General features: G+C 41.8%; 1 protein-coding gene across 1 annotated transcript in view; it reads right to left on the bottom strand.

Moving 5' to 3' along the window:
* The window catches only part of tln2a (talin 2a), a 93,524-nt gene that overhangs the window by 30,117 nt on the left and 36,642 nt on the right, over positions 1-26,765 (bottom strand). Inside the window, exons 3-21 of the mRNA XM_073463975.1 lie at positions 19,167-19,338; positions 18,526-18,623; positions 17,351-17,480; positions 16,809-16,961; positions 15,674-15,816; positions 15,428-15,555; positions 15,052-15,115; positions 14,835-14,939; positions 11,224-11,379; positions 10,319-10,420; positions 9,853-9,929; positions 6,908-7,088; positions 6,534-6,647; positions 6,177-6,285; positions 5,406-5,614; positions 4,132-4,230; positions 3,251-3,418; positions 1,981-2,115; positions 1,520-1,679 (exon numbers count right to left, since the gene is read on the bottom strand). Coding sequence (XP_073320076.1) covers positions 1,520-1,679; positions 1,981-2,115; positions 3,251-3,418; positions 4,132-4,230; positions 5,406-5,614; positions 6,177-6,285; positions 6,534-6,647; positions 6,908-7,088; positions 9,853-9,929; positions 10,319-10,420; positions 11,224-11,379; positions 14,835-14,939; positions 15,052-15,115; positions 15,428-15,555; positions 15,674-15,816; positions 16,809-16,961; positions 17,351-17,480; positions 18,526-18,623; positions 19,167-19,302 — 2,467 coding nt within the window. The 5' untranslated portion in view covers positions 19,303-19,338. The remainder of the gene's footprint in view (positions 1-1,519; positions 1,680-1,980; positions 2,116-3,250; positions 3,419-4,131; positions 4,231-5,405; positions 5,615-6,176; positions 6,286-6,533; positions 6,648-6,907; positions 7,089-9,852; positions 9,930-10,318; positions 10,421-11,223; positions 11,380-14,834; positions 14,940-15,051; positions 15,116-15,427; positions 15,556-15,673; positions 15,817-16,808; positions 16,962-17,350; positions 17,481-18,525; positions 18,624-19,166; positions 19,339-26,765) is intronic.

The raw sequence follows: 26,765 nt of genomic DNA, 5'->3' as shown, positions 1-26,765 counted from the left end.
CAAAAGGGTTCGTTGTCTATATTCTCCCTGTCGAAGCAGACCTGGCACGACACAACAGCTATTTGCCGGTAAGCCTCTATAATTCATCTGAATGTATCAGCTGATGTGCCAACACTGCACCACACCAGGATTCGCTCTTTTTTCTCTCTTCACATTTTATATTTGTTTCTGAATGGCAGGTTTGGCAGAACCTGACACATTTGACACGAGCTCAAAGGCAGTACTCTCCCACCTAGCTTCATGTATTCAGGCCCTCTGCGGAGGAAACTGTAGTTCTACATGTCTATCAAGCCAATCAACCCCGCAAAGCTGACCGCTGGGCCACGCCATCCTCTGTGCATCTCTGTCTATCTGTCTGTCTTCCTCTGCTGTCAGGCCTGTTAACATCACTGTCAGCCTTTTCTCTGTGGCTTCACCAGAGCTGACAGCGGTCCGTTCAAACCCACCATCATGACTGTCTCTCTGAGGGGAGGACGGGAAGAAGCACAGTACATAGTAAGAGATCCACTCGGAAACTTTAGAGCTGTGCGAAGCAAGTTTTAAATCTTAGATTAGATATAGTTCATGTGCTTTTTCATCATGTTTTGTAAAAGAAGATATTTGGCTAAGGCAGATCAAGCCACATTTATAAATGTGCGGTATTCGTAACGAACTCTTTGATGGACCTTGATATTAAACCCCATAAAGATCAAATCACTGACTTCCAATCAGCTACCTTGCATTTATGTTCTTACTTAATTGGCTTTCAAATTATAAATAATTCTTTAAGAGCGTCTTTATTTGGAACAATTGTATTATCAACAAGACTCAGAGTATATAGTCGACTCAGAGTATATAGTCATGCTAATGGCTCTATGAGGATGTGTTAAAGCAAAGTGGTGCTTTGAGCTAGAAGCCAACATCAGCATGCAAACATGCTAACAACAACAACAGTAAAATGCTGATTTTTAGCAGATATAATGATTCCCATGTTTACCTGATTCGGTGTATCATACTGGCGTACTGGCACTTGCTAATTAGCACTAAATACTGAGCTGAGGTTGATGGAATTATCATTAGTCTTGCAAGAAATTGGTCATAAACCAAATTACTGGAAAAGCTGCTGGTATCTCACTCAGGTGATAAATCATGCCTAGGTAGACGTGAATGTCTGTACCAAATTCCAGGGCAATCCTTCCAAGAACTGTCCGTCCAATAAATGTTCAGATATTTCAGTATCAAAATGAACAAAGATGGACATTTCCTTCCTGAGAGCCGTGCAGCTAGCACGGCTAATAAAAACTTGAACCTCACTGAAAGTAGCTGCTGGCTGTACTTTCCTGCTAATGGCTGCCTAAACCATGACCGCTTTTCAAATTAAAATCACATTTTCACTTAAAAGGGCAATTAATTAACCTTAATCACAAACATAAGTGCATTCATTTCAACATATTTCAGCCTTCGTCTGTACTTCACGACTCAAAATCTTCACAATGACTGGATTTTGATGCACAACTTCATTTTCTCAGCATTGTCTCACCTGCGTCTCCCATCGAGCTGAAGATGCTCTCAGTGACCGTCATGATGGTGTCTGTAGCCTGGTCATAGCGCCCGATAGGCTCTCCTCTTGAGGTGTACTGACGGACATGTTGCAGGAGATCTCCCAGTGCCTGACTCACCACACTGGCAGCTGCGCTCACCTTCAATACAAGAGATGCACATCATCAATGTTAGTGCCGTGTCACTTAAGCTGCGTTAATTCCTGCTTCTTATTCCATCAGGCCGGGGAGAAGCACACTGGACTCATTACCCTCATTGCTTCTTAAGCCGTGTGTGAACTGAGCACGCTACATAAAAAAACGTGGTTTTCTAGTTAAGTCGTTTCCTTCTAATTAGTGTTTTCTGGGTCAAACTTGTAATAGGACGTGTTATCTTCTGAAACACAACACAAAATGATACGCGGAAACAATCGGGTTGAGTCTGTACATTAATCAAGCTGACCTGTTTTAGGAGCTCGCCATCTTCTGTGGCTGAAAGGCAGGCCTGGACGCAGCTTTCCACCGAGCGGTCCACCAGCTTTCCAGCTTCTATTAACTGCTCCTGGCAAACCGGTGAACTGATGGTGGGACTCACAACCTGAAGTGAAAAGTGTAAAAAAAAATTCCTTCTTCAATGTGAAGAAGAGACATGGTATCCTATGGTGCAAAAAAAGTCATCAATATGTAAGAAATAAAACATTTTTCTCCAGTTTTTAAGTCTAAATGGTACAAAAAAAGAAACATGAAAAGATTTGGGATGGGTGCTGTACCACAAAACACCAGGCAAAGGTGAAAAAGAAAGGTCTTCACAGCAAATAGCTCCTGTTCGAAGGACTATGCAGCAAATTAAAGTCCTTTTAATTGCAGTTTTGTGGTGATTGATTTCTCTTTTTTTTAAAAACAACACACATAAGATGTTTCCTCTAAAGTGTAAATTGGAAGTACTCGATAATGTCCAAAATAATCTCCATCTAATTCCCCTCGAACATAAACGGTGAACACAGTTTAAATGGGAACAAAACACACTTGTAAACACTCATTTTCATTATCAAATCACAAACAACATTTCCCAGAGAACAGAGGAACTAGAACCAGGAGAGGAAGAAACGATTTAAAAAGGGATTCGGCAGATGGTTCTCATCACGCTGCCATGCAGAGAGGTGAGGATTTGTTTAGTAAATGCAACTATTCAGATTGGGAGCCAGGAGGGCATTTAAACTAATTAGAGGCATGGGGGGGTTGTACAATTAAAGATGCACAAATATGATGAGGGCACAGGGTATTAAACACTGCCTTGGTGCATCCTATTGTATTCACACCCCAGAAATACGTATTTTTAGCTTCAGGTTAACTTGGAGGTTATTCAAATATTTAATCGAAAAAAAATACAATAATAAAAAACCTGCATTGCACATTCTGCTTACGAGAAAGCAAAAGGGGAATTATTGTCAAGCACTCGACCAAACAGCTTCAACAATTGCTTCCCGAGTGATATCCTTACACCACTGCCAGTGTAACATTCATATTCGAGACAGATGTGATATAACAAATGGAAAACATTGCACCACCAGTTTATCATTTCCAAGCATTTACATAACATCCACTGAATTTTTTGGCGGGGGAATTGAGTGCAATTACATAAACACTGATATGATGCGAGTCGTTTAGTACAACGAGTCTCTTATTTCGTGCATGGTCGCGGTTGTGAATGTTGTACAAACATGTCCATGTACCTTGGCACACGCCACCAGCTGGGAGGTGGACAGGGCGCACTGGGTGGCGGCAGCGATGACCCGGTTCTGTAGCACGGTGTCCTCTGCGACCTGGGCCACGTTCTTGGCCTTCAGCACCAGCATGGCCGCGGCGTTGGCCACCGCCTTGGCCAGATTCATCAGGATGTCCTACAACGGCAACAACAGGTGGCACAGATGGAAACACACAAACTATCTCATCAGGAACAACGTACAGCTGCACAGTCTGTCCTATAACATTCTTATCTCAGTCACATCAACAGATGAAAAGTATTGTGGGTGTTGACATTTACAGAGAGCAGATAAAGGTTAAGTCTGTATTAATATATATATATATATATATATAATGTAGTTGTGTGTTATTGCGCTAAAAGGGATAAGATGGAGACTACAGAAATTATAGGACATCAAACTGCCATATTATTTACTTTGTAACAGGAAAAGCAACGGTGTTTACTTATTTGTACATTACAAACATATAATCTCAGTAAATGGCAGCATCAACAATCTAATCTAATAGAAACAAAACCCGCTGCACACATTAGTTAGGCTCATCATTAGCGAATAACTGTGTGATCTCGACAAACACCATTAAAATAACAGCCACGATTCAGCCAAGTATGAGCTACGAGAAAGGAAAACACAAGCTAACCAGCTAGAATAGCACTCAAATGAAACAAAAACATCCAGCTAAAAGAAGAAAATATTCCCTTCATATTCCCCTGGTCATGGTCACAGTGTGCTTTTGATTAACTGAGTGGCAGTACCTCAGGACTGAGTGGGTTTTTTTTTGTGTGTGTCTGTTTTTTTTAACAGCACACAGAGCGTGGTGCTGATGATAAATGGATGGCGTGCAGCGTTACCTGGAACCTCTCGTCGGTCTCGCTCTCTCCAATCTGGCGCAGGAGGTCTCCGCTGGCTTGGCCGATGCTGCCTGCTGCTGTCAGCACGGTCTGTCTGGGCTGCACACACACACACACACACACACACACACAGAGGAAACCATCAGGATGTGAAAGTGCATTTAGACGAAACTGCATCATCTTGTATCTTGATGTAGATGTGGTTTCTACGTTATCTGTACAGTGTTTTACTGTGCTGCATAGAAAACAACATCGGTGCTACTTGAGTGAGTTATTTAAACACAAAATGATACAATCTTGCTACACAAATACCTCAGATCTCTTTGTCTGACTCGCCTACGGGCTTCCAAGTTATCTTCCACGAGTATAAAAGGCTCGGGGGGGTTGTCCCAAAGCGAGACAGCTCAATGCATTATGCAGATTAGCAGCCAGCAACTGTACAGAACATTAACTTCTGAGTGATTTTTCTACAACAACAAACTCCTAATAGACCTCAGCAAGACATTACAGTCCTGCAACACAAGCAGATGCAAGTGTCACTTGCCGTATTTTTTTTTTCAGGAAGTTCTGTTTACATAAGGCCCCAAATGTTTGACATTCAGTCCGAGATCTTTATTCAGACCGACCGAGACAATTCAGTTAGCTGCAGCCGGACAGCAGCACATGATGCTAATCTAATTAGGTGTAGTTTAAAAGGACGAGGAGAGACGCTGCATTATTGAGCGATGATAGACTCAGAGCAGAGCTGCTCCGTGGCAAATTTAGTTAACTTTTTAGGTTGTCAATTTGGATTAAAAAAAAAAACCTGTGGAGACAAAATCTGGCATTTCAAGTAACACAATTGGTGAAAAGTTTGCTCGCTGCATGGGCTCGACTCCAGACTCAGACTTCCCTTTCACACATTATTCTCCATTTTCTGTCTCTTTCAACAATCATCCTCTCTGTCCTCCAGCCCTCCTCCACCCCTCTCCATTTGGTTTGGGCTCAATTTAGTTTGCAATCTTTTCACATTTCAGTTCCAACACCAATACCCTCCCATCATGTCCTTCAGGCTTTATTTGCCGTATTGGACTTCAACATGCCGGGAGTATATCTGCTCCCTTCAACATGTCAGATATTCAGTAGATAAACAGAAGGAGGGGAGGGGAGGGTGGTTTTCAAAAGCAACAGCAGGGAAAACTGCTGATCCGACACTAAAATGTACAGTGAAAAAAAAAAAGATGACAACGTTTTGACAAGGCATGGTGTTATTATCTCAGGGTTCCTTAGCTCACCTCTCCAGAAGCCGGCTCCACAGCCTTCAGCAGGTCAGACACAGCCCCTGCTAGTGTCCGGGCAGCCCTCATCAGATCGTTGCCGCCGCCAACGTCGTCCTCCATCAGCGCAGCCAACAGCTTCACGCCCTTTGACATTTCCGTCAGGTTGGAGGAGATGGTGGTGATGGCGCAGCCCACTGCGGTATAGTCTGTGTCAGTTGGATCGCCTGAGTATGAGGGGAAGAGGACAGAATAAAACATCTACGGCTAATCTAAACCCAAACAGATAACATTTGATTTGAATGCCCTCAGTGAGTCTTCTGAAGATTCACTGACTCATTGAGATAGTGTAACTTGAAGACTGCGAAAACACATTGGGTCCATTTTAGCACGGGAAAATAAGCAGGAGAAAGTTCAGAAAAGTATTCACCAAACCAAGGCAGAATATGAGGACAACTATTCAACTTTTGTCAGGATCGACAATGATGTTAATGAACACCAGACTGATGGAAAGGCTCTGCTTTAAAGTCACTAATTGGCCAGATAATTTTAACTCTGCAGAAAATAGAAGCACTAAAATGTACTTGTAAAACTGTGGGCACATGTCCTCTCGCTCTCACTGGTTTCATTAAAGGCTTATAACAAATCCTGCAAAGGCTACGCAGCGATACATAATGTAGTCTTTCTCTGAAATTAATGATTTTGTTGCCAGTGAGCCGCAGTAAATCCAAGGCTTTATTCAAAGACAAACAGAGCAAAATTCTGCCGAGTCATGCCAGTGCCACTTGCCAGCTGTGAGGTTGACAACAGAGGCTGTTCCTGCAGTGATGGCGTCCACCTGGGAGTGAATCTCGTGCTTTGACTCGTCCATCTTGTTCTGGATCCACACCTTGGATGCCTATGTACAAAGAGGTAGACCAGACCAAACAACATTACTTAGTATGCAGAGTATGCACCTACAAAATGTCTGTCATTCTGCAGACAGAGCCATTATTTAAGTCAATAGTTTAGATTTTAATTTTGTTTTATGGCTGTTATATGAAAGCATGCATTGAAAACGACATGTTACCATAATATGTCTACAGACTATGAGTATGTTAGGGCCGTATATTAACTGTAGACACACGTATGTGCACTGTACAGTACCATGTCCTGTCCTAGCGGTGGCAGGTTGTCGACCTCCCCGAGGTCAATCTGGGCCTTCTGCACAGCTTGCATACTGGTGTTGATGGTTCCCATCAGAGCCTGCTGTGCTGAACTCTACACAAACAGGAAGATAAACAAGTTAATTTCTCACAGGATGCAGCCTGGAGTGATCCCAAAAGCAACCTTCTGAGGGAAGATGGTTGTGAAGCCAACTGTTAGCATGTGTGGAGGGGGAAGAAAAAGGTGAAAGAATGGAGGATTATGATACATCTGCCGACCTACAGTGGATCGCACTCTTGTTTAAGCGGCATACATCTTTATCAGGACCTCCTCAGTAAATGAAAATACACAAAAATCCTGAGAGCTGATCTCACCAGTGGTGGCATGTGTCCACGGTGCATTTGACCCATTGTGATCTGCTGTTGAGCAGATGGCATGGTGCCCATGCTGAGCGACTCGGTGCCAATGGAGCCCGAGCGGATCACCCCTGGCAGCGCCACTGAGCCGTGCTCCACCCGGCCCACGCGATTAAACTGCTGCTGAAGGATGGTTGACCTGCAGGTGGACAAACAGGCAGTTAATACGAATGTTAAAACACCATGTTTTTCAAATGAGTTTTAAGTTTTCGTTTGGAGAGTAAATCTGTCAAGTTACATTTATTGACAATGCTTAAGATTCGAATCACAACCATCACCGAGGTTTGTAACTCAAGCAGAGAAAATCTCAGCTTTGTTATGTTTTGTTGATTTAGCCTGAGAGTCACAGGGCTTCATTTAAATGATGAAATTGCAGTGACGAGTGCAGAGAATGAGGGTTTCCTACTGCTACTTTTGTTAGTACGCTACCTGGCCTTCATCTCCAAACCGATTATTATCCTCTCAGCCACTCAAATGACCTGTCTCACTCACTTTAAAATGCAGAGAAGTAGAGAAATGTAGAGAAGTAGAGAAATGTAGAGAAGTAGAGAAATGTAGAGAAGTAGAGAAATGTAGAGAAGTAGAGAAATGTAGGGAGAAGAGACCAAAACAAGTTCTCCAAGAAGGCTGTCCGGATGCAGAGTAGTTAAATGTAAATATAAACGTGCTACAAATCGGCTGCCAAAGACAGGGAGTGAAGATTTTATAGAGAAATTTACATCTGAAAATATTCTACATAAAACCTAAAGACGGGGAAAGCTGGTGGGACTGAGAACAAGGTGAACATTCATCATCATTCTGTAAAAGTCACACATATATAAGTACTAAGCTATTCTACCCAACAGAGCTACAATGCAATAACTACACAATTTGGTTAAATTTCAGTTGAGACCTAAATGTGCCTTTTAGACAATTGTTTTATTGTAAAGTAACCCATAGAAATTGATAGTTTCGAAGTAAGGTTTACAAAACTACTACAACAGAGCTAAAAACCACAGCTAGCTAGCGACATGGCTACAGCTCGTCTTAGCTACAGCTACATTAACCTTCTCTCTCTGACCTGTTTCCTGTAGCTAAAAAAAAAATTGATGAAAGGACATCTTATCAATTCAGTTGTGTTATACCATATTAAAAAATTAATTAAAAAGAAACAGCTAAATCAAATCGTGACAAAAATAACAACCACACCAAAAAATATTAGCCTAGCTTAGCCGAGTAGCTGTAACAACCATGTCAGTCTGTGGACAAACTAAAAGTCTTTTTTCTTTTTCCCTAAATCCTTCATAATGTCCAAAGGCAGAGGGTTAAATCAATCTGCTTGACAGGGAATAATTATATTTTGGCTACAATTTATCAGTTTCATTTCGGCTGACCTCCCTTCAGCTACCGCTCTTTGTCTTTGTAGGGCAGCACCGACAGCATCATTAGTTTTTTAGCTGACTGACGCTGCACTGAAAACTGAGCCGGTCCTTTTTAACGTCTCTTCTCAGCTTAACATCATATTTCCGCCAAAATATCAACATCTCCCTTTGTGCCGCCTTATTTAAATGACACTCCCACCTTTGGCTGTGCTCTTTCTCTACAAAATGGAGACAAGCTGAAGCAGTTGCAAAAAACACGAAGATACGAGCACAAAGAGGAAGAAAGAGGACAAAAAGAGAGCATGTTTCTGTTTCTTGACTGTGTCTATGGGAGAGATTTAACAGCAGGCTGAGTGGTTGTGATCACTTGCAACAATTGGCCACTAACACAAAGACGACGGACACAACAGAGTCTGTGTACTTCTGGAATACAAAACTTTGCTTTTGTTTTTCCTCAGATAAAGCCTTTCCAGACTTTGGCTTGCTGCGTGTTTGCAGAATTAAAGACTTTTGCTTTCAGCCATGCGTACAAGCCCAGATAAAACAAAAAAGGGGACACAAAATAAATTAACAATGCAGCACAGACTCCCCCCCCCAGTTGAAAGCAGGAAAGCAATATCAATTGAGAGTAGACAGGAAAAGGGGCTTCAGTTACACAGTCAGAGTCCACTGTGGATAAATTAGGTAATACGCATCTAATCAGGAAATGTTCGGATAGAGGCCTTCGCTTGCTCTCCAGTGCAGCAAAATGTCCTCACATAATGTTTATCTCTCGAGATAACGTCTAGCCAAGGAGGTATTCATGTGGTGAAATGAGGTCCCGGAAAATGGATGTGTGAGCTGTGGAGCTGAGGGCGGCGGTAAGAAAGGAAATTGAAAAAAGTACCCAGGCTGATATTGTGTTTCGCTGGAATATTACGCAATAACTTCAAGCTATCAACATGCCACAGTTTATACTGAGCTATAACACAAAAAAGCAGCGCAGGGATCAAATGGAAACCACTGTTCAGAGGATTAATTTGTACAAAGTTTGTTAAACTTTATTTCTTTCTTTCACTGCTTTTGTTTAGTTTTCTCTGTGTGAGTACACAGGTTTCTACAGCATTTTTTAACTGGCTAATTAAAAGATTAAAATAGCGAGGAATACTAAGATTTAATGAGAGTGTACGTGCTAACGTTAGCATGCTAACATGCTTACAATTACGCAGCTTGAATGCTAATTTTTAGAAACAATTTTTGGCAATTTTTTATTGTGTTAGCATGCTAACATGAATGTTTAATTCTTTAGTGTAGTGCGTTAGCATGCTAACAATTGCTAATCAGCACTAAACAAAGTTAAGAGTTGGTAGAAATGTCATTAGTTTTGCAGGTCATTAACCAAAACATACAAATTGAATTGTTACAATCAATTCTGTGGTGAACACAAATGTTTGTACAACATTTCATAGCAATCCACCCAAGAGTTGTTAAAATCACTGACATAGCCGTCCACTGTGCTACGCAGCACGCATGGACGACGCCACAATTTACTGATTTACATACTTTTTCGGGGATACGGATTCCTCGAGCATGGTCGACTCCTCATCGCCTTCTAATCCAAAGCGGTCCTTGCTTTGCTTCTGCAGTAGACAGAAAAATACACCATATATTAGTTTGAGAAGGAGTCACCAGGGATTTTAGAGAAGCTACCCTGAGGGTGTTTTGGGTAAACATCAGATTTAGTGAGACAAGTGATCAACAAGAGACTCAGAGTAAGAAAGTGGTCCAAACACGATGCAGCAGGGATAACTGTATGCTACAAACACTTATTCCACCCATTAAATGAAGTCACTGATTGCTTCTTACATGTGCAACATGAGGCCAGCTGTCCTGTGCTTATTTTATTTAACTGTAGATGTAGGACACAGACACAGATCACATCAAGCATCGACAGATCTGGACTTTATCTGCCAGAAGCGGGTATCGATCGGTTATGATTCATCTGCGTCTCAGGAGATAAATGTCTCACCTTCTTGAGGATGATGTCGATGTAACCAGCAATGAGCTGAGAGATCTGTTCCCCTTCAGTGGTCTGCACCGAGTAGTAGCTCTCCTGGTACTCCCCAAAGTCCTACACACACACAGAGAGAGTCCAATTTTAAACATGGATTTTATACTGGCTGTAAAGTAACCACTGCGGTGCCTGTACTGTAGGCAGGCTGAGGATTTAGAGAGAGGATTAATGCGAATCCACAGAAACAGCTAGTTTCAGATGAATATAAGACATTGTGTTGGGCGACGTCAAACTGCTGCAATACCCAGACAGTCAGATTAACCCGAGAAGCATCTTGGAGCAGCGTTTAGGAGAAAATTGTACAAAAATGAGCAGAGAATAAATAATCAGGCGCATTTTTCTAGCATTAAGCGAAAAGTGAGACATGTGGGCACACCGTCGAACATAAGACTCCTTCTACACGTGAACCACAAATCACACCACACACATCCTACACCACAAAGCACTCTACTGAATTAACAAGAAAGAGAGAGTGTGTTAATTTAATAGAGACAGCGCCTCTACCAGATCTGCGAGATTAAATCCATGTTGCTCGTTGACTCTGGGTGCTGACACAAAGCAGGGATATTGACAGAGAAGACAAAAGAGTCTGTTCAATAACTGAAGTGCACGAGGGAATGAAAGGACGGGCAGACCGGGCACTACGCTGATTATTTTATGGCCGCTGCAGGGAAGAGTTGGCTTTACTGTGCGCCTGTTATAGCCCTGTACTATTATTTACAACTTTATCTACACAGGATGAGTAAAAGGACAAAGCCAGCAATAAAAAAAGCGATCAGAACCGGTGCTTCTGTGATGAATCCTGGTGTTAAGACCGCGTCGGTGTGCGGTCGGATGTTTCCCGCGTATGTGTGTCTTACCAGGGTGAAGCTCTTGGGTGACGCCGCCCACCTCTTCACGGTGGTAAGTGGCCATTCCTGAACCACATCTTTGGTCCTCTCGTCCACTCTCATCACAGACTCTTTGGTGATGCCCAGGAGCCGCGGCACCAGCTTGTTCTTACTCTTCATCTTCTCCTGCAAGAGAAAAAAAAGAAAACAAGAACTTTAAAAATCAGAAGAAAAACAGCACAAAAACATTACTCCAAAAACACAAATACAAAATCAAAACTTTGGACTTTTCCCAACTTTTTTCAATGTTGATGTTTTGGATTAGTTTTGAAAGTTGAAGGTTTTTATCTCCACTTTTCAGTCCCTGAAGTTTCACATCACAGCAGTCTCAGATTTGTAATGGATGACTTGGAAAGTACACACTACACTTGTAGAGAAGTGAGTTGCCTTTTTTTTCCGTCAGTTGCAAGAGATCTGCACCCTTTAATCTGTGTTAATGAAGGCCTTTTTAAGAAAACTGTTTTATCGCTCTTCATTTCCATACTTTAATTAAACTGCTTCACGCAACTCAATAGACCATTTTTCTGAATTAAGCCGGCGATACACAGCGGGTTTTTTTTGCTCTGACTGGAGTAAATGCTTAATAGCTGTAGAAAAAAATGACACCATCCACATATAGAGTGGATAATAGGTAACAACTGGATCAACTGTGGAAACTCTACACTGTAAAAGACAAATAATCTGCAAATGGAGGAGGCAAAGAAGGCGAAGAGGGAAGAGTGACTGAAACCGATGAAACAGGAGCGAACAGACGGGCATTCACTCGATGGAGAGCTCCGGTGTTGCGTCAAAGTCTGTTACCCTGTTGAAGCAAGTTTCCATGCCACTTATCAATACAGCCAAGTGTTTACCTCTAAGTTTTCATAGTACTGAGATCAGGGTTTTTGGGTCAAATTGGGATTCTTAAGGTTGTTTTTTGCTTTGGACAGTAGCCAAGCTGCTAGCAACAGTAATACCACAGGGAAACACAGAGAGGGGGGAGCTGGACTGTTGTTTCCACTTTAACTTGTCAAGAAAAACACTGAGCACTCCATATAGATGAGGTAAACAATTATTTTTCCTTATTTAAAAAAATCATAATCAAACTGCGATACCTTAAACTGACATGGTCGCATTGTCACCGCACACTCAAAGCACGAGCGACACCTCTGACAGCATTATGGGTTTCTATTCACTCATAACACTGTCTGCAGGAGTTGAAGGACCGTTATCGTCCACAATAATACTCCAAGTACGCTCAGTTTGACTGCTGGAGACCTTTAATTGAAGCTCTGTGTGTTATAATGTCTCATCTCGTCCGTACTGATAATTGCACCATGCGATATCTCTGCTTTCCGAAACTTTATTCTGATTGGACCACACTGTATAAAAAGGTAGAAATAACAAGTGATAAACCAACAAGACACCAAACTAAATGATGCAAACAAACAATTTTAAATGTCAGTTTTGCTCCTCCACATTCACGTTCTTTGATTTCCGTATCCCGCTGCCTGCTGAGGGTATTACTCGAAATAAAAGGCATTTAGAATAAAAGGACAGATTATCAGTTTCAAGCAACACAATTTAAATTCAGAGGCGGGGCTGCTTGAAACTCTTAATTTTGCTGTCACGACGACTTGCCAAGATTGGTATTCATCTGTCTAACCAGTAAGAAAAAAAAAAACCCAAAACTCTTCTCTGCTAGTAATTAAAGCATTATGTCTTAATCATGTCTTTATCTGCCTGTCAAAAACTCTCAACCTCCTCTTGTATTCATTAAGCCTCCAATGTCATACTTTGAGTCAAACTCATTTTGCTTCCCCTGGCGTGGAAAGAGAAAGCGTTACTTTCTCCAGGAGCTGCGGATGGACAGATCGTGATGGGCTGTGACGTGAGGGCAGGGAGGTGAGTTGTGTAAAAAAGTCCTGCAGGGCCTGTAAACTCTCCGGGGGCCTCCAGAGGGGTTATGGGTTAGGCTCTATAGGCTGCATTTTTTTCCAGGGTTATTTTTAAGATGTTTCTGCTCCACTGGATTACACTCGAGGGCGACAGAAACGACCAAGGTGAGCAGATAAGATGTCAAACTGATCAAGGGGAACACAGATCCAAGGCCGGGAGGAGGGATATAGTTTAGGTTTGTGTGTTTTACCCTGAAAAAAGGAGTGAAAGGAAAGTTAAGGTGCGGATGTGCAGGTCTGTGGAATGTGTGAGCTGCTGCAAATGAAGATTTAATGGGGTTGAGCTCCGATCTAATGGAGGTTTTTTTGTTTTTTTTGTTGTACCTCATCTCTGCCCTTATCCTCTGGCGCTGAGAGCTACTGATGAAAAGCCAAGAACTGTCTGGCAGAGTCAGTAAGAGCAGCACTATTGAGGTTTTTTTTTTTTCCCGAGCAATTACCAGAAATGATCTCATTTTCTACGAGAGCTCAGCAAAGAAGTCAGAAAAAGGTGACAACTGGAAAGCAATTTACTGATACAGACGGGGAAGGTTTCCCCCATGACTTTATGCAGGTTGTCCTCTTGGCGACAAATGAGAAGGGGAAATACAAAAAAAGAGTTGACTTGTCACTCTTGTCATAGCACTTACACTGGAAATAAGCAAATTGCTCCCTCCAGCAGACATCTGCTGGCAGTTGGACTTATTTGGGAGAGTTAAGTGTCCCGGGTTTGCCTCCGAGTCGCCCTCATTCACTCCACTTCCTCCCTCCCCCCCACTGGCTCTGAAATAATCTTTAGTCCCACACTCGGCTGCACAGACACATTTGGTTTCCTTCCAGCAACACGCTGAACTCCATGCAGAAGAGGTGCTGCTGGTGTGTGCTTGTATGTGTGTGTTAGTGAAAACAGAAAAATGTATGAGTCATATGAGAGGAAAACAGCTTTCTTACAAGACTGGGTTTGAGTTTTTCTGACCCAGTTAATGCAAAAATGTTGTTTTTACATTTGCCAGTGATAAAAATACTTTAAATTTATGTATACATAATCTCAATAGGGATCGTAAAAGCATAATGTATGTAGCAAAAGAGAAAACTGAATTCTGGCAATGAATAATAAACATGGAGTTGCTAAAAGTTTGAGCATCAGAGCAACATTTTTGGACATATTACAGTATAAATGAGTCTTTAAGAGCGGCTGTGTCATCTGCAACAGGTGCAAGAAAAAAATGCACACCTTGTTTTTCTGAAGTTTTCAGACATTTCTTTGGAGATCTTGTTTCAAAGTTTTAAAGACCATCGCATCAGAAAAGGATTTTTTTTTAAATTGCCCCAATCGCGTGTTCGAGTAGCCATTTTCCCCTCTTTGGTTTGGGCGACATTAGAAGCTTTGAAGGTTCAGGTGGACACAGACAATTTCGCCACCTCCTCAGTTCTGCCTGCAACTTCTTTATCCAGTTAACACCGGGCCCAGAGAGCAGATTTCACACTCCGGAGATAAAAGGCTTCAACTGAGTTTCAGCCAACTCCAAAACCTGCTTCCCCCCTTATTTAAATAATTTAATTCAAAAAGAACTTCTGGCTACATTTTTCACTTTTTCATGGTATATGATCTTCTCACTGATTCATAAAAAGTTGCAGTGTTAGTGTGTGTGTGTTACCACTGACCTTGACCAGGAAGAAGGAGACGCCGTACGTCCGCAGAGACCGAGCCAGTTTGACGTATTTCACTTTTGCTTCGATCTCTGTCATTTCCCCACAGTTTTTGTGCTCCTGCGGGTTGGATTAAACGTGTATTCAGCCTCTGAACAGTTGGTGCACAATCGTCAAATGAGCTGAGTGTAAAGCAAATATGTGCATTTCTTTAAAAAAAAAGTGACCACACCTGGAATATTTTCTTCTCAGATCCTCTTTGCTTTATGTATTCTTTGGGTAGAAACTCCTTCAGGCTGGGAAACAAACGAAAAACAACAAGAAGCTGAAAGTCATACAAAAAATATGACCTCATCGTTTCTGCCACAGCCTTGAAAAACAAATCAATCTTACTCACTCCTGATGCTGGATTTATCACACAAACACAAATGTTTCTATCGCTGCTTTCATGAAAGGTTGAATTCTTTAACTTACAGCCGACTGACTTCAAATTAAACAAGTTATACACCCAATATTTGGCAAACAATCGAGTTAAATGCCAATTCATTCAATATGAATCGACTCTTTTTCCAAGTTGTTCCACTGGGAAATCTGGGATGGACCCTTACTCTAAGAATCCAGGCTTGTGTTTGTGCTCTACGTGAGGTCCGAACTGGATCTGGGCCTGGATGCCTCCGAACTCACCAGCCTTGTCAAAAGACACGGGGTGAGAACCGTTCAGGATGTCATCTCGAGCCTGAAAGACAAAAAGAAAACCTTTCATTCACTTTGAAGCGCTGTCAAGTCCAGTCAATGTATCTGGTTTAGCTCGAGACGCATCTGACGGGACAGACTTCAGGGAAGACGGGTCAGACCTGCACGTAAAGCAGATTGAGCTGGACCGGGTCTCGGGAGTCCACGTTCTGGTCCGAGTAGAAGAACTTGCGTCTGAGCAGAAGGGTCTCGTTCTCGTCCACGCCCTGCTCTCTGAACGTTCTGCTGTGGTCCAGCCAGTTCACTGATGACACAAAGTGCAGCCACAAGAGTCAGATTATACATAAGAGCCAAATCCAGATGTGTGCACCAGTTAATAATCATTTCTTTAATGAATCCAATCTGTGTAGTACAGAGAAAGTGAAGGATTTCAAAGCAATGAGAGATAAAAAAAAATAATAAATCTTCTGGTCTTAAGAACTACCTAAGCAAGATTACATGACTATCGACTCCAAGCCTTTCATACCAGCTCTTCATTCATTATTGCTCTAGTAAAGGACGGTTTCTCTCTCACCGGTCTCACATGAATTCAAAATCACAGTGAAATATCGCTAATATTACAGGTGAAAGACAAAAGACAAAGACAAATATTTGCTATATTTGGAGTGTAGTTCAATGTTTCTCGTAAGCTTTTAGGAAGCATCGCTCATAGTTATTATTGGGACAAATAGCTCCTCATCTTTTTCCACTAAGTACGACAAAAAATGGCTGTTTTGTTCAGAATGGTGATTGCAGAAAAGTTCATCTTGCCAGTGGAGTAAATGGAAGCTGTACCCAGGTATGAGAAAGGGAAAACAAACAGAGATGTTGTAATGAAGTTAGAGGTTAGAGGGGTTGTTTTTATAAGATCTGGGGGTTTGTACTGAATTTCTTTCAGGGTAAGAACTAATGTGTGCAACTTGCTGTGTATATAATACTGACATTTCAACAAAGAGATGACTTGACTTTCATATCAGGAGGTGGAGGTGGGATGATGGCAGAGTTGTAGGTGGGAAGGCTGCAAAAACCAGTGACGCATTTCGAGACTGTGTTTCAACATTTGTAAGTGTGAAGCCACAGGAAATTTTTAACGAGGCACCACAACATTTCATTGTTTGTCAGTGCGACACCACTGGGTATTTTTAAGGAGACCTCAGGACATCACGGGTGGAGACCCGTGATTGTGGCAACCAAAACAGGTATTTAAAGCCAAAACATCATCAGCTACACCATCGGATCAGATATAATTCAACTCACAGTCGTCGTCTGTGTGCAATTTGGCTTTCAGCTTCTCCATTTTTCTCTCGTCTCGCAGCAGCGTCCTGTCTTTTTTCAGCGTACCCATCCCGTCCTCCTTCTTCTCCTCCACTGTGTCCTGGATTAGAGAGTATTCCTCGTAGTTTGTGATGCCTGGAATTGAAAAGAGACAAAAATAATGATTTCCATTGTCCCACCAGAGTCAAGTTGGACACATGTTTGATTTAGGACAAATGTGTTAAAAAGGGATTTTCTTCTTAATGCTTTGTGAGTCTGTCTGTGTTTGCAAAAGCTGTTAAAAGTGTTCATTTAGTGTATTCACATTCTGTTTCTATTTCCCAATAGCAGAGGGATCAATCGGCGCGCTTTCTGAAGGGAAACAAAGATGTTTTAACAGTTTGTGACACTGAATTTCAATGCATACGTTTTGTAAATACCTAATAAAGGACAAGTGGCGGTTAAAAATATGTTTAAACTGGACAGAAAACTTCACAAAACTACTTAAGCATGAATAAAAAGGGCTAGTAAACAAAGCTATGTACCTATTCTACTGCATATAGTCACAAGCAGCTCTCCCACTGTTTTGGAGTCGTCCACCATGATGGTCTTAACGGCCCCATCCAGCATTTTGATTTTCTGGGGCCTCTGCTTCTTCTTGTATTCGAGGATATCCTGCACAAAGACAAAAGAGAGAGATTGAAGAACAAAGAAATAAAAGAGGAGACAGGAATTCAGGAATTAAATGTAAGAGAGAGAGAGAGAGGGGCTGAATGTACCCGCTGGGAAAATGATCAAATGCATCCAGGTTGCGTGGAGAGAGGGGAGAATATAGGCCAGAAAACCTTATTTAACGGCTGCCTATCACAGCCCGCTGCTCCCTTCCAATCACAACAATGAGGAGAGATTTGGTTCAGAATAATTGGTCACAGTCATGCCTTCTACCTGGGTTGCCTTTGGTGGATTTGAAGGAGGAGAAACCATTCAGAGCTGCGAAACCAAACCCACAGATGTACTGAGAGGGAGCGCTACACGACAAACCAGAGTCGGCCGGGCCTTTGGCAGGGCGGATCAGAGCCTGGCTGAGGATCTACAGCTGGCTTCTTTAAATTCACTTTTTAAAAGCTGCCTTTGATGTCCTTGATATCCAATTTTATCCCGCGCTTTCTCTCATTCTGCTTCGCTGCTTTTGTTCCCCAGTGTGGGATTTAACCGTAAACTCTATTGTACACATCTTTATTCTCAGTCGTTTTTAAAACTGCTCGCCTTTCAGTTTTTACACAAACCTTTCAGCGTATGAAATTGTTTAGATTTTCTCCATCATAAAGCGCTTTGTCAGTGAGCTATTTAAATAAAGACTATTGCAAATTTAAAGCCGTTTCTTTAATTGATAGTCAGCTGCCTTAACAATAGATTATCAGTTAGTCCTTCATAATATACTATATGAAACATGTTGGAGGTTTTTCTATTAGAAAATAATGACTTCATTTTAATAGCAGAACGAAATCCAACCCATATTGTGACTAAAACGTATAATATCAGTTTGTATAGAACGTCTTTTAATCTGTTAAATTCTTAACGGCGATAAATTGATTAATTATTAATCATCAACATCCCAACATCTTGTCAGTAGTTGGCCATTAGAAGCATTGAGAGCGATGGTCTGCAGGTTACTGAAACAACACTGGGTGTATAATTGATTAAAGTTGTAATTATTTACCCCATTGCGGAGCATGTAGTAGTCCAATGTCCTTCCTGACTCCAGCCAGATGCCTTTCCGGGGGTCTTCATCAGACAGAAACAGGCCGTAGTCTGAAGCTGGAGCAGTGAGGAGAAACATCAGCACTTTAGAAACTGACCTGATGGAAGTTATTTCTCATGCCGGGCTCAAAGTACAATTCAAACTTCAGCTAGTTACTCCTTACAGCTCACCTTATGCAAATCTGTAAACATTGTGATAGGAGTATAAACAGTGATGTTGGTGTTGACAGGTGGAAACGGTAAAGTCGGACCCTGCCACCTCCTTTTGATCACCTATATTAGTAACGCAAGTCACACCCAAACAGTCAAACTGAAGTATCTGCTAAATGAGACTCAACCTAGACAATTTCAAAAAAATGTTGCCATCAGCTGTAGCTACACAGTTGTAAAAACATCGTATCGTGATTTTTTTGGATTGAAAAATCTTGACTGATGCAATCACACAGTGTTCCTACAGCTGATGTCTGTAAACACCAGGGACACACATCCAACCTACAACCTGAACTGTCGATGGCTGTCATTCTGCATTTGTTACCGATTTCCATCCCTGTTTCTTTCACACTTTACTCCCCATCCAAATGTCTGTTTAACCGTTCTCACCCTGTCCAGTCTGAGCCTCGGGGACCCTCTCTCTGATTATCCTGCAGGCGTCATAGACAGCTGTGGAGGGCTCAAACTGCATCGTCTTCACGACGTTGCACTGGCGAATGCAGATTTTCAGCGACAACACCACCATCTTGGCAGGCAGTGTGGGCGGGGGCCGCAGCTACACCTGCACAAAACAAGGACAGAGCAGGAGAGGGCGAGTTTACTGCATGGCACGAGTCCAGGAGGTCTGAAAAAAACCTGAGAACAGCGATGAAACTCATTGATTGTGATGAACGAGAAGGAGGGCTTTGTTTTTGTTAAAGAGAGGGAGCACACACTTTACACACAGACTGATTCACATTTCTCTTGGTAATGGGATAATTGTGATTTTTTAAATTTGAATATACCATTACATTAATCCTCTGTGGCATCACTGCTCTGGTTGATAAAACAGGTAACATCTTTTTTTATTTTTCCTGTCTAGAGCTATTTATCACTTCACGCTACTGTGCTTTCTTGTAGTTAGGCATGCTGTTATGACATACACACACACACACACACACACACACACACACACACACACACACACACTTGAGAGAAAAAGTCTTTCCCTCGTACTGTCACAAACAATGAAATTGTATGAATGTGAAGAAAGTGCTAATTTGTGCACAGCAAAGCCATTGTTATGCTTCATAAAACAAAAGAGCCGACAACAAATGTATCACTTTTTGAAAAGCGGACCATCTGGTCCCTGCTAGGGACAAAGAAGAGACAGAAATAAGAAACTACAAAGGTAAAAATACAGCACCCAATGTTATACACAACAGCTGGGACTGGAGAGTCAACCCGTCGCAATCGTTTTTCGTATTGCATGTGCAAAATAAACCTCTTCTCAAACATTGCAATTCTAAAATCAGTTTCTTTGCCAGTGACACATCAAGAAGAGTCTGAACACACATCGTCATCTTCGCACATACAGTCGCAGGAAAGCAATTTCCAGCCTGTTATCCTCTCAAGAAACCGTCTACTAACAGCATGCTTCCATTTCTTACCACTTATAAAGTTAACTGCAAAAACATCCTGAACAGCACACTGTGGGAAAACAACACACAAGATTGAGCTGTAAGCCTGCTACCTCATCTGTTGATGGTCACATAATGTCTGTCTCACTGCTTAAAATCTAAAATTACCTTAAATTGTGTATTATAGATTCAAAACTATAATTAAAAGAGAATATCGAGAAGTTCAGTTCAGTTTATTGTCATTCAACGTGTTAAAAACATGAAGGGACGAAATTTGTTACCCAGGTCCAGCAGCGTGCAAGTAAGTACGCCAGTCGCTGGTAGCTGAGAACATTCATTATGGTAATATTAGGTTGTTTTCTTCCATATGAGTGAGACATAAAGTAGTTGGATGCAGTTAGCGATGACAACGATGTGCTGCGCTCCCAGCACACAGCCAATGAGCCTGCTCTTCAGCAGCTAGCTAACCGAGAAGCACAAAGCACACAGCTCGTGAGCCAAAGAACAAGCGAGCGGCAGCGACAGACTGTCATTCAGCCGCTAACCGAGAAGCACAAAGCACACAGTCCCTGAGCCAAAGAACAGGTGGCATGGACAGACAGAAGCCTCTTGGAAGAAAGGTGAAACTTCTTCAAGAAACTGAAACAAGTCCAGTTGCCTACGATCCAGCACTTATAACTACCATGACCTGGATGACTGGTACCCTTCATCAACATATGTCATTGTTGTGTTCACAAATTGTTTCATTGCAGTTGATGAATATATGAATAAATCAACACTGCTGTGATTCACAGAGATTTACTGCAGGAGGAAGAAGAAGAAGAAGAAGGGGAGGTGATCTGTGACCTCCCATACAGAGCACCTCCTGTCTGGGACCAATGGAGACACAGGGCTCCTCTGTGCCTGGGAGGTCAAAGGTGAGAAGTCAGTCTGGTTCATGGCTGCAGTGCGCAGGCGGCCCCTCCTCTGCTCAGCTCAGCCTCTGACCCTGACTCAGACGTTCAGAATCTGGGTCCTATGTGAGATGTGTTCACATGTAAGAGTGAAGGTGTTCGTCTGGCTTCACAATGTCAAACTGGTCCGTAGCAACCTGAACATAGCTGTGGTGCATATTAGCATGTTACTACACATTACTGAGGCGCCAAAAAAGATTAGCATTGATCCCTACTATAAAACACAATTACAGTATTCAGACATAATATCACCAAACCGCATTTAAGACAGCCTTTCAAAGAAGCCTCTGAAGCACATCATTAAAAAAATACTCTCAGAATAATAATACACTTTTTTTTTTTGGTTTGTTTTATTAACCGCCTTCATTGGTGCATGACTTCTTAATACGGCCTTTAAATTTGTCTCGGTTATTGCTTTGGGCTCCCTCTTAATCAGTCAAGCACTTCCACAAACCTCCTGTTGATAGCAGTTGGACCAAAGCCAAACATTTTCTTACACTTCAGAGTCTGACTAAGCTTTAAGGTCAAACACCATCCCTGAAACAGATATCAAACATGATTCTGGTGATCCCACATTGTTCAACCTAACCTGACACTGAATGAAAAGGCCTCTCGGGGGGAAGGAAACTCCCAGAGATTCCCTTAAAAGAGTTAATTCACTGAATGAAAGCAACATAAGCGACGTTGTGGAAACGCCGACAGAACTGAGTGTTATTATAAAGTATATGAAAGCATTTTTTTTTTTTTTTTTATAAATGCTACAAATCCTGTATTGTCATTTGAATCAACAGAGCACCGCCATCTGTTTCAGAGTCAGTCAAAAATGTTACCTCTCTTTTTCTGTTCTGATTAAATCACATACTGGAGCCTCGGTGGTCTGCTTTTTTTTTTTTTTTACCTTTTGGTGGTTTGTTCGCCTCAACAAACAAACCGAAGAAATAATGTGATATTCCTCTTTTAGACTGTAATCTCTGCCGCATCAGCCTCTACAAGCCTTGAAGAATGGTTGGACAAACAGCAGGAAGAAGTAAAGAGATAAGAGGAAGCGATGAGGAAGGAGCACGATAAACTAATAATAAGATGAAATGTTATCAGTGGAAGCACCAGCAGGCTCAGCAGGACTACAGAATGGTACTAGAGGAAGCTATTTATGGCCGTGTAACTACACACACAGAAAATCACTTTGGATCGGAACATAATGCCGCATCATGGTTCAACATCTTTAACGTGACTAACTTTCCGGCAATCAAGCAAACCCTGAGGCGCCTTTTCATTTCAATCTAATTGTATTTGTAATGTGAAACCAGCAGGTCCCAGTGCTCGAGCTTAATGAAAATCTGACTTGTTTCTTTCTTTTTATTCCCAATTATGTCCTTCAATTGTATCCATGTCAGCCACTTACTAACATCAAGTGATTTGACTAATGCTAAAAGAGCAATCATCAGGTGGAACAGCTGACAATCCAGCTCTAATGTCTGCGTGGATATCAGCGTTTGTCAGACAAATACGTAAGTCCTCTGTCATTTTTTCTTTGAATCACATCTTTGTTGCCAGGTCAGAATATTCTGAAAGCTTATATACTATAAAATACAGAAGAATGAAAAGAAAGTCTCTTAGGGAGAGAACACAAATGTTCTGCATCAATACTGAAATATAACCAGATAACCAATTTGACCTGAAGGCCCGACAGGCTGCTCTGCTCCTTTTACCCAACCGAACCAGATTATTTTCAACCGTGCAGGTAAAAAAAAAAAGATTCCTGTGGTGCTTTAACCAGTCCACAAACTCTGCTGCTGCCTTGACCCGCTAACAAAAAATCCTTTTCAGTGTGAGCAGTAGTGGAAAAAAAAAAAAAAAAAGATTATGTCACACAGCATGTTTTTTGTTATCCATCCTGGAACCATGTTGGGTCCTGATGTGAATCATCTGTGATTTATAATGTCTTTTTCTGCACACAAACACATCACAAATAAGAAATGATTTGTTTCATAAACAAATATGGTATCTGCAGCATGTTTAACATCAAACCTTTCATCTAATTAAACACAAATGATGTGAAACAAAACAAATTATGAGCTCGATTGTGAGCATAGAGCTCCAATAAAGAGCCAAGTTGAAAAAAATTAAAGGTAAATCTTTCCTTCATCCTGAATCAAGACATGGCAGAGCCTCCATCAAAGATGGATTACCGCCAAAGCATCCTATTATACATTTTCCCTTCCCTGCGATGAGAAAGGATTTGCTGAGATCAAATGTGATTGTAAAACCCCTACAACACTCCAGTTCAACCAATTCATTGGGCTGCTAACAAATCCAGGGTGGGAATAAGGCTCCAGTGTGCATACAGCAGTAACAAAACCCACTTTAGTAATCATGTGTGGACCAAAAGCAATTTAACCCGTTGCTCTCACCATTTAGAAAGTAAGAGAGAGCGTAAGAGAATCACAATCATGAGTAGATATGGATATGAACTATTTTTGAAGAGTAGGACGGGTTTTAAAGGCAATAATATCAATATCAATAAGGATACTGTTAACATATGTGTATCAATACCATCTCTACCATCAGAATCAGCACAACAAACACAATGAATAAAAACATGCATGCAGGATTCATCATAGTCAATGGTGCTTCAAGCTAAATGCTAACATCAGTGATGCGAACATGGCCACAATGAAAATAGTAGCATGCTGATCATTAGCATGACGCCATGTACTCCATCTCGTTTCGCCTGTCAGCATGCTAACATTTGCTAATTAACACTGAACACAGAGTAGCTACAGCTGAGGCTGATGGGAACGTCAGCGGGGTTTGCATGTATTTAAATCACAAACCAAAGCCACTAGAAGAAAAGTTAAGGTTAATGACCAAAGTTAGTCATTAAAATCCACCCAGAGGGGAACATGACTGTCTGTACAAAATTTAATTGCAATCCATTAAATAATTGTTGAAAATCTCTCAAAGAGAGGCCATTTTGAACCATGCCAGTAGCAATTACTTTGATGGGCTTATTGTGGGTCTGGTCAGACTCAAATCTTAATCATGGGGAACTGTTGAATGGAAAGAAAAATGAAAAAAAAAATGACTTGATTATCCAATCCTTGACTTGGCATTTAAAAAGGACTAAACAGCCTGTTCGGGTCATTTATGACTAATAAGTTGATAGAATTACAGAAGCGGAAGCACAGGAAGTTTGAGCAGCACAAGAAATGACCAAATAAGAGGAGCAGAAACACTACACGTGAGGCTGATGACACACCGCTTGCAAATTGAGATGACAAACTGCAGTCTCATCTTCAGCAACCCTCCACACCGCCCCTATCTTCAGCACCATACTGGTAAATCCACCTGGATGCAGGCCCATCTGCTTGCCTGCATGCTTTATTTACCTGCCTGCCTGCTGCATCTGACTGTTCGACTCATCCACCCGCTGCACCAGGGTGCCATCGCTCTGTATCTGTCTCCTTCCCTTTCAGCTTTGCTCCTCACTATGAGTGCTTACTCCTGCCGAACAAGAGAGCAGCAGTGATACCTTTTTGCAGTCATGAGAAATGAATGCAATTTTTTTAACATCCAAAAGTAAGAGCCCTTTTTGAGCAGAGAAACTGGACGTGCCGGCTTCACGCACCGAACCGCCGATGCGAGGGAAAAACAAACACACAGACAGAGAGCACTCAAATCCATAATCATTAATACGCAGTACCCTCCCACACTGTAATACATAAGCACAAAGCATCCCTCCTCCTCCTGACTTTAAACCCAACTGCACCAGTTACACCTACGCTCCTTTGATCTACTGCTGGCTCACATAACAAAGAATATTCAACAGTAGCACTCTGCTGTGAGCAACATTTTTCATGTGGTTTACACTGACGACAGCAGAAGCTCATTCAGGGGCCAATTAAATCATAGCAGACTGGACTTCTGCTAAATAATTAAAAGGAAATGCCAGGAATATGGTGACTACCCCTCGTACAATGTGTACACTGTACATATTCATTGTGTTTCATACTGAGGTCATGTTATGAAATGCAAATGAGATGCAGCTGAAAGCTTTTAAAAAATGCCAGCAGTGTTAGTTTAAGGTTTAAGGGGTGGCACTGGTTGGTCCGTTCATTACTTTGGTCAAGACTGAAATTACTGAGATTTACCATTAAAGCTCCTTTTTGTATGAAAGTTGATTTTTGAGTCTCATTGCCAACCTGTACAATACTGGCGCTTCGGGGTGGCGCATGGTCATTTCAATCGAAAAACGCTATTCAATAGTCACCGGGAGCTATTCTATGATTATTAAATGATCTGCTGTTTGTATGCACTCGAGCATATAGCGACACAGGCTTATACTGACCATGTGTGGAAAATAACTGGTGGTAACACATCATTTCCTCACTGAAGTTACATAGTGCAGAAACAAGTGATGGGGGGGTGGAGTGGCTGAGACAGAGACACAATTCACCCTATTACAACACACTGTACCATCAAAATGATTCTGAAGCTGTTATTTTAAGGTAAAAAAAGTTACATGATGTTGCTTTCAAATTCGGCACAGAAATTCAGGGTCCCCAGAAAATGAATCAGAATAACTTCGGTCCCTTCACCGTCCATCTAGTGCCTTCAGTTTAGGACCAAATACCTTAAAAAAACAATGTGCTGCTGTATTTTGCATGTAGTGCTGGTTATTGAAAGATTAGCATGCTAACATGCTAAACCAAGATGGTGAGCGTGATTAACATCATACTTTACAGAGACACTACGACTACTTTTATGTCAAAATGTATTTTAGTGCGCTTCTGAAAAGACAAAAAAAAAACACTGCCTTTCTTCAGTTCAGCACATGTAAGGCCGGCACCAACTTCCACTTCAGTAAAGAGAAAGCATAGCCAGCCATTGTGGAAAGGATCCACTGCTTTTAAGCAGCTGAGCCCTGAAGGTGCTTTTTAGCCGTGTATCATATTAACCCTGCACAAAAGGCACACACCGAAGATGTACATCTCCCTGCTGCTGAAGACATTGTGGCGGTGAGGCCACTCGGAAAGTTGATACTGTACTTGGACTACTCCTCTGTGGCCTGGAGTCGAAGTAAAGGCGCCCTGGATGTGTCATTCTTTGAGGAGGTCGGACACAGAAATGACAAATCCACTGCAGATACATTTGACCATTTTTAAATGATAGCTTGATAGTGTGCCTGGGCTTTAACTGAGCAGGTTATCTGAACTCTCTAAGCACAGTGTGTCAAGAATCTGATCACCTGCCAAGACTGTTCCCTTGTCTCAGGACGAGGCTGAGGTGGAGCTGGGAAATGCACATCCAAGAGAACAAACATAAGCACATGTCCAACAATTCAAGCTGCAGCGGTCTAGTTTGTGTTGCAATGTTGAAGTCGATAGCTCAGAGACATCGGCTACAGTAAATACAGACGTCCCACCAGAGGAGGGTAGAAGCACCGCACACAGAACAGAGGAGAGGAAAGCAGGTTACACTTCACCACTGTTTCGATTTCATTTGGAGAAAACGGCCGGCCGACGAGTCAGACAAAGGCTCGTGAGATAAAAGGAAAATGAGACAGAGCACTAGAACATGTAGCTATTGTTCAATAGATCAATGAGGCAGAGCAGTGCCTGCTGGGAATGCCCAGG

This window comes from Pagrus major, chromosome 4 (genome assembly GCF_040436345.1).
Source record: "Pagrus major chromosome 4, Pma_NU_1.0".
Taxonomy (NCBI): Eukaryota; Metazoa; Chordata; class Actinopteri; order Spariformes; family Sparidae; genus Pagrus; species Pagrus major.
This window is presented reverse-complemented; position numbering and strand designations above follow the sequence as displayed.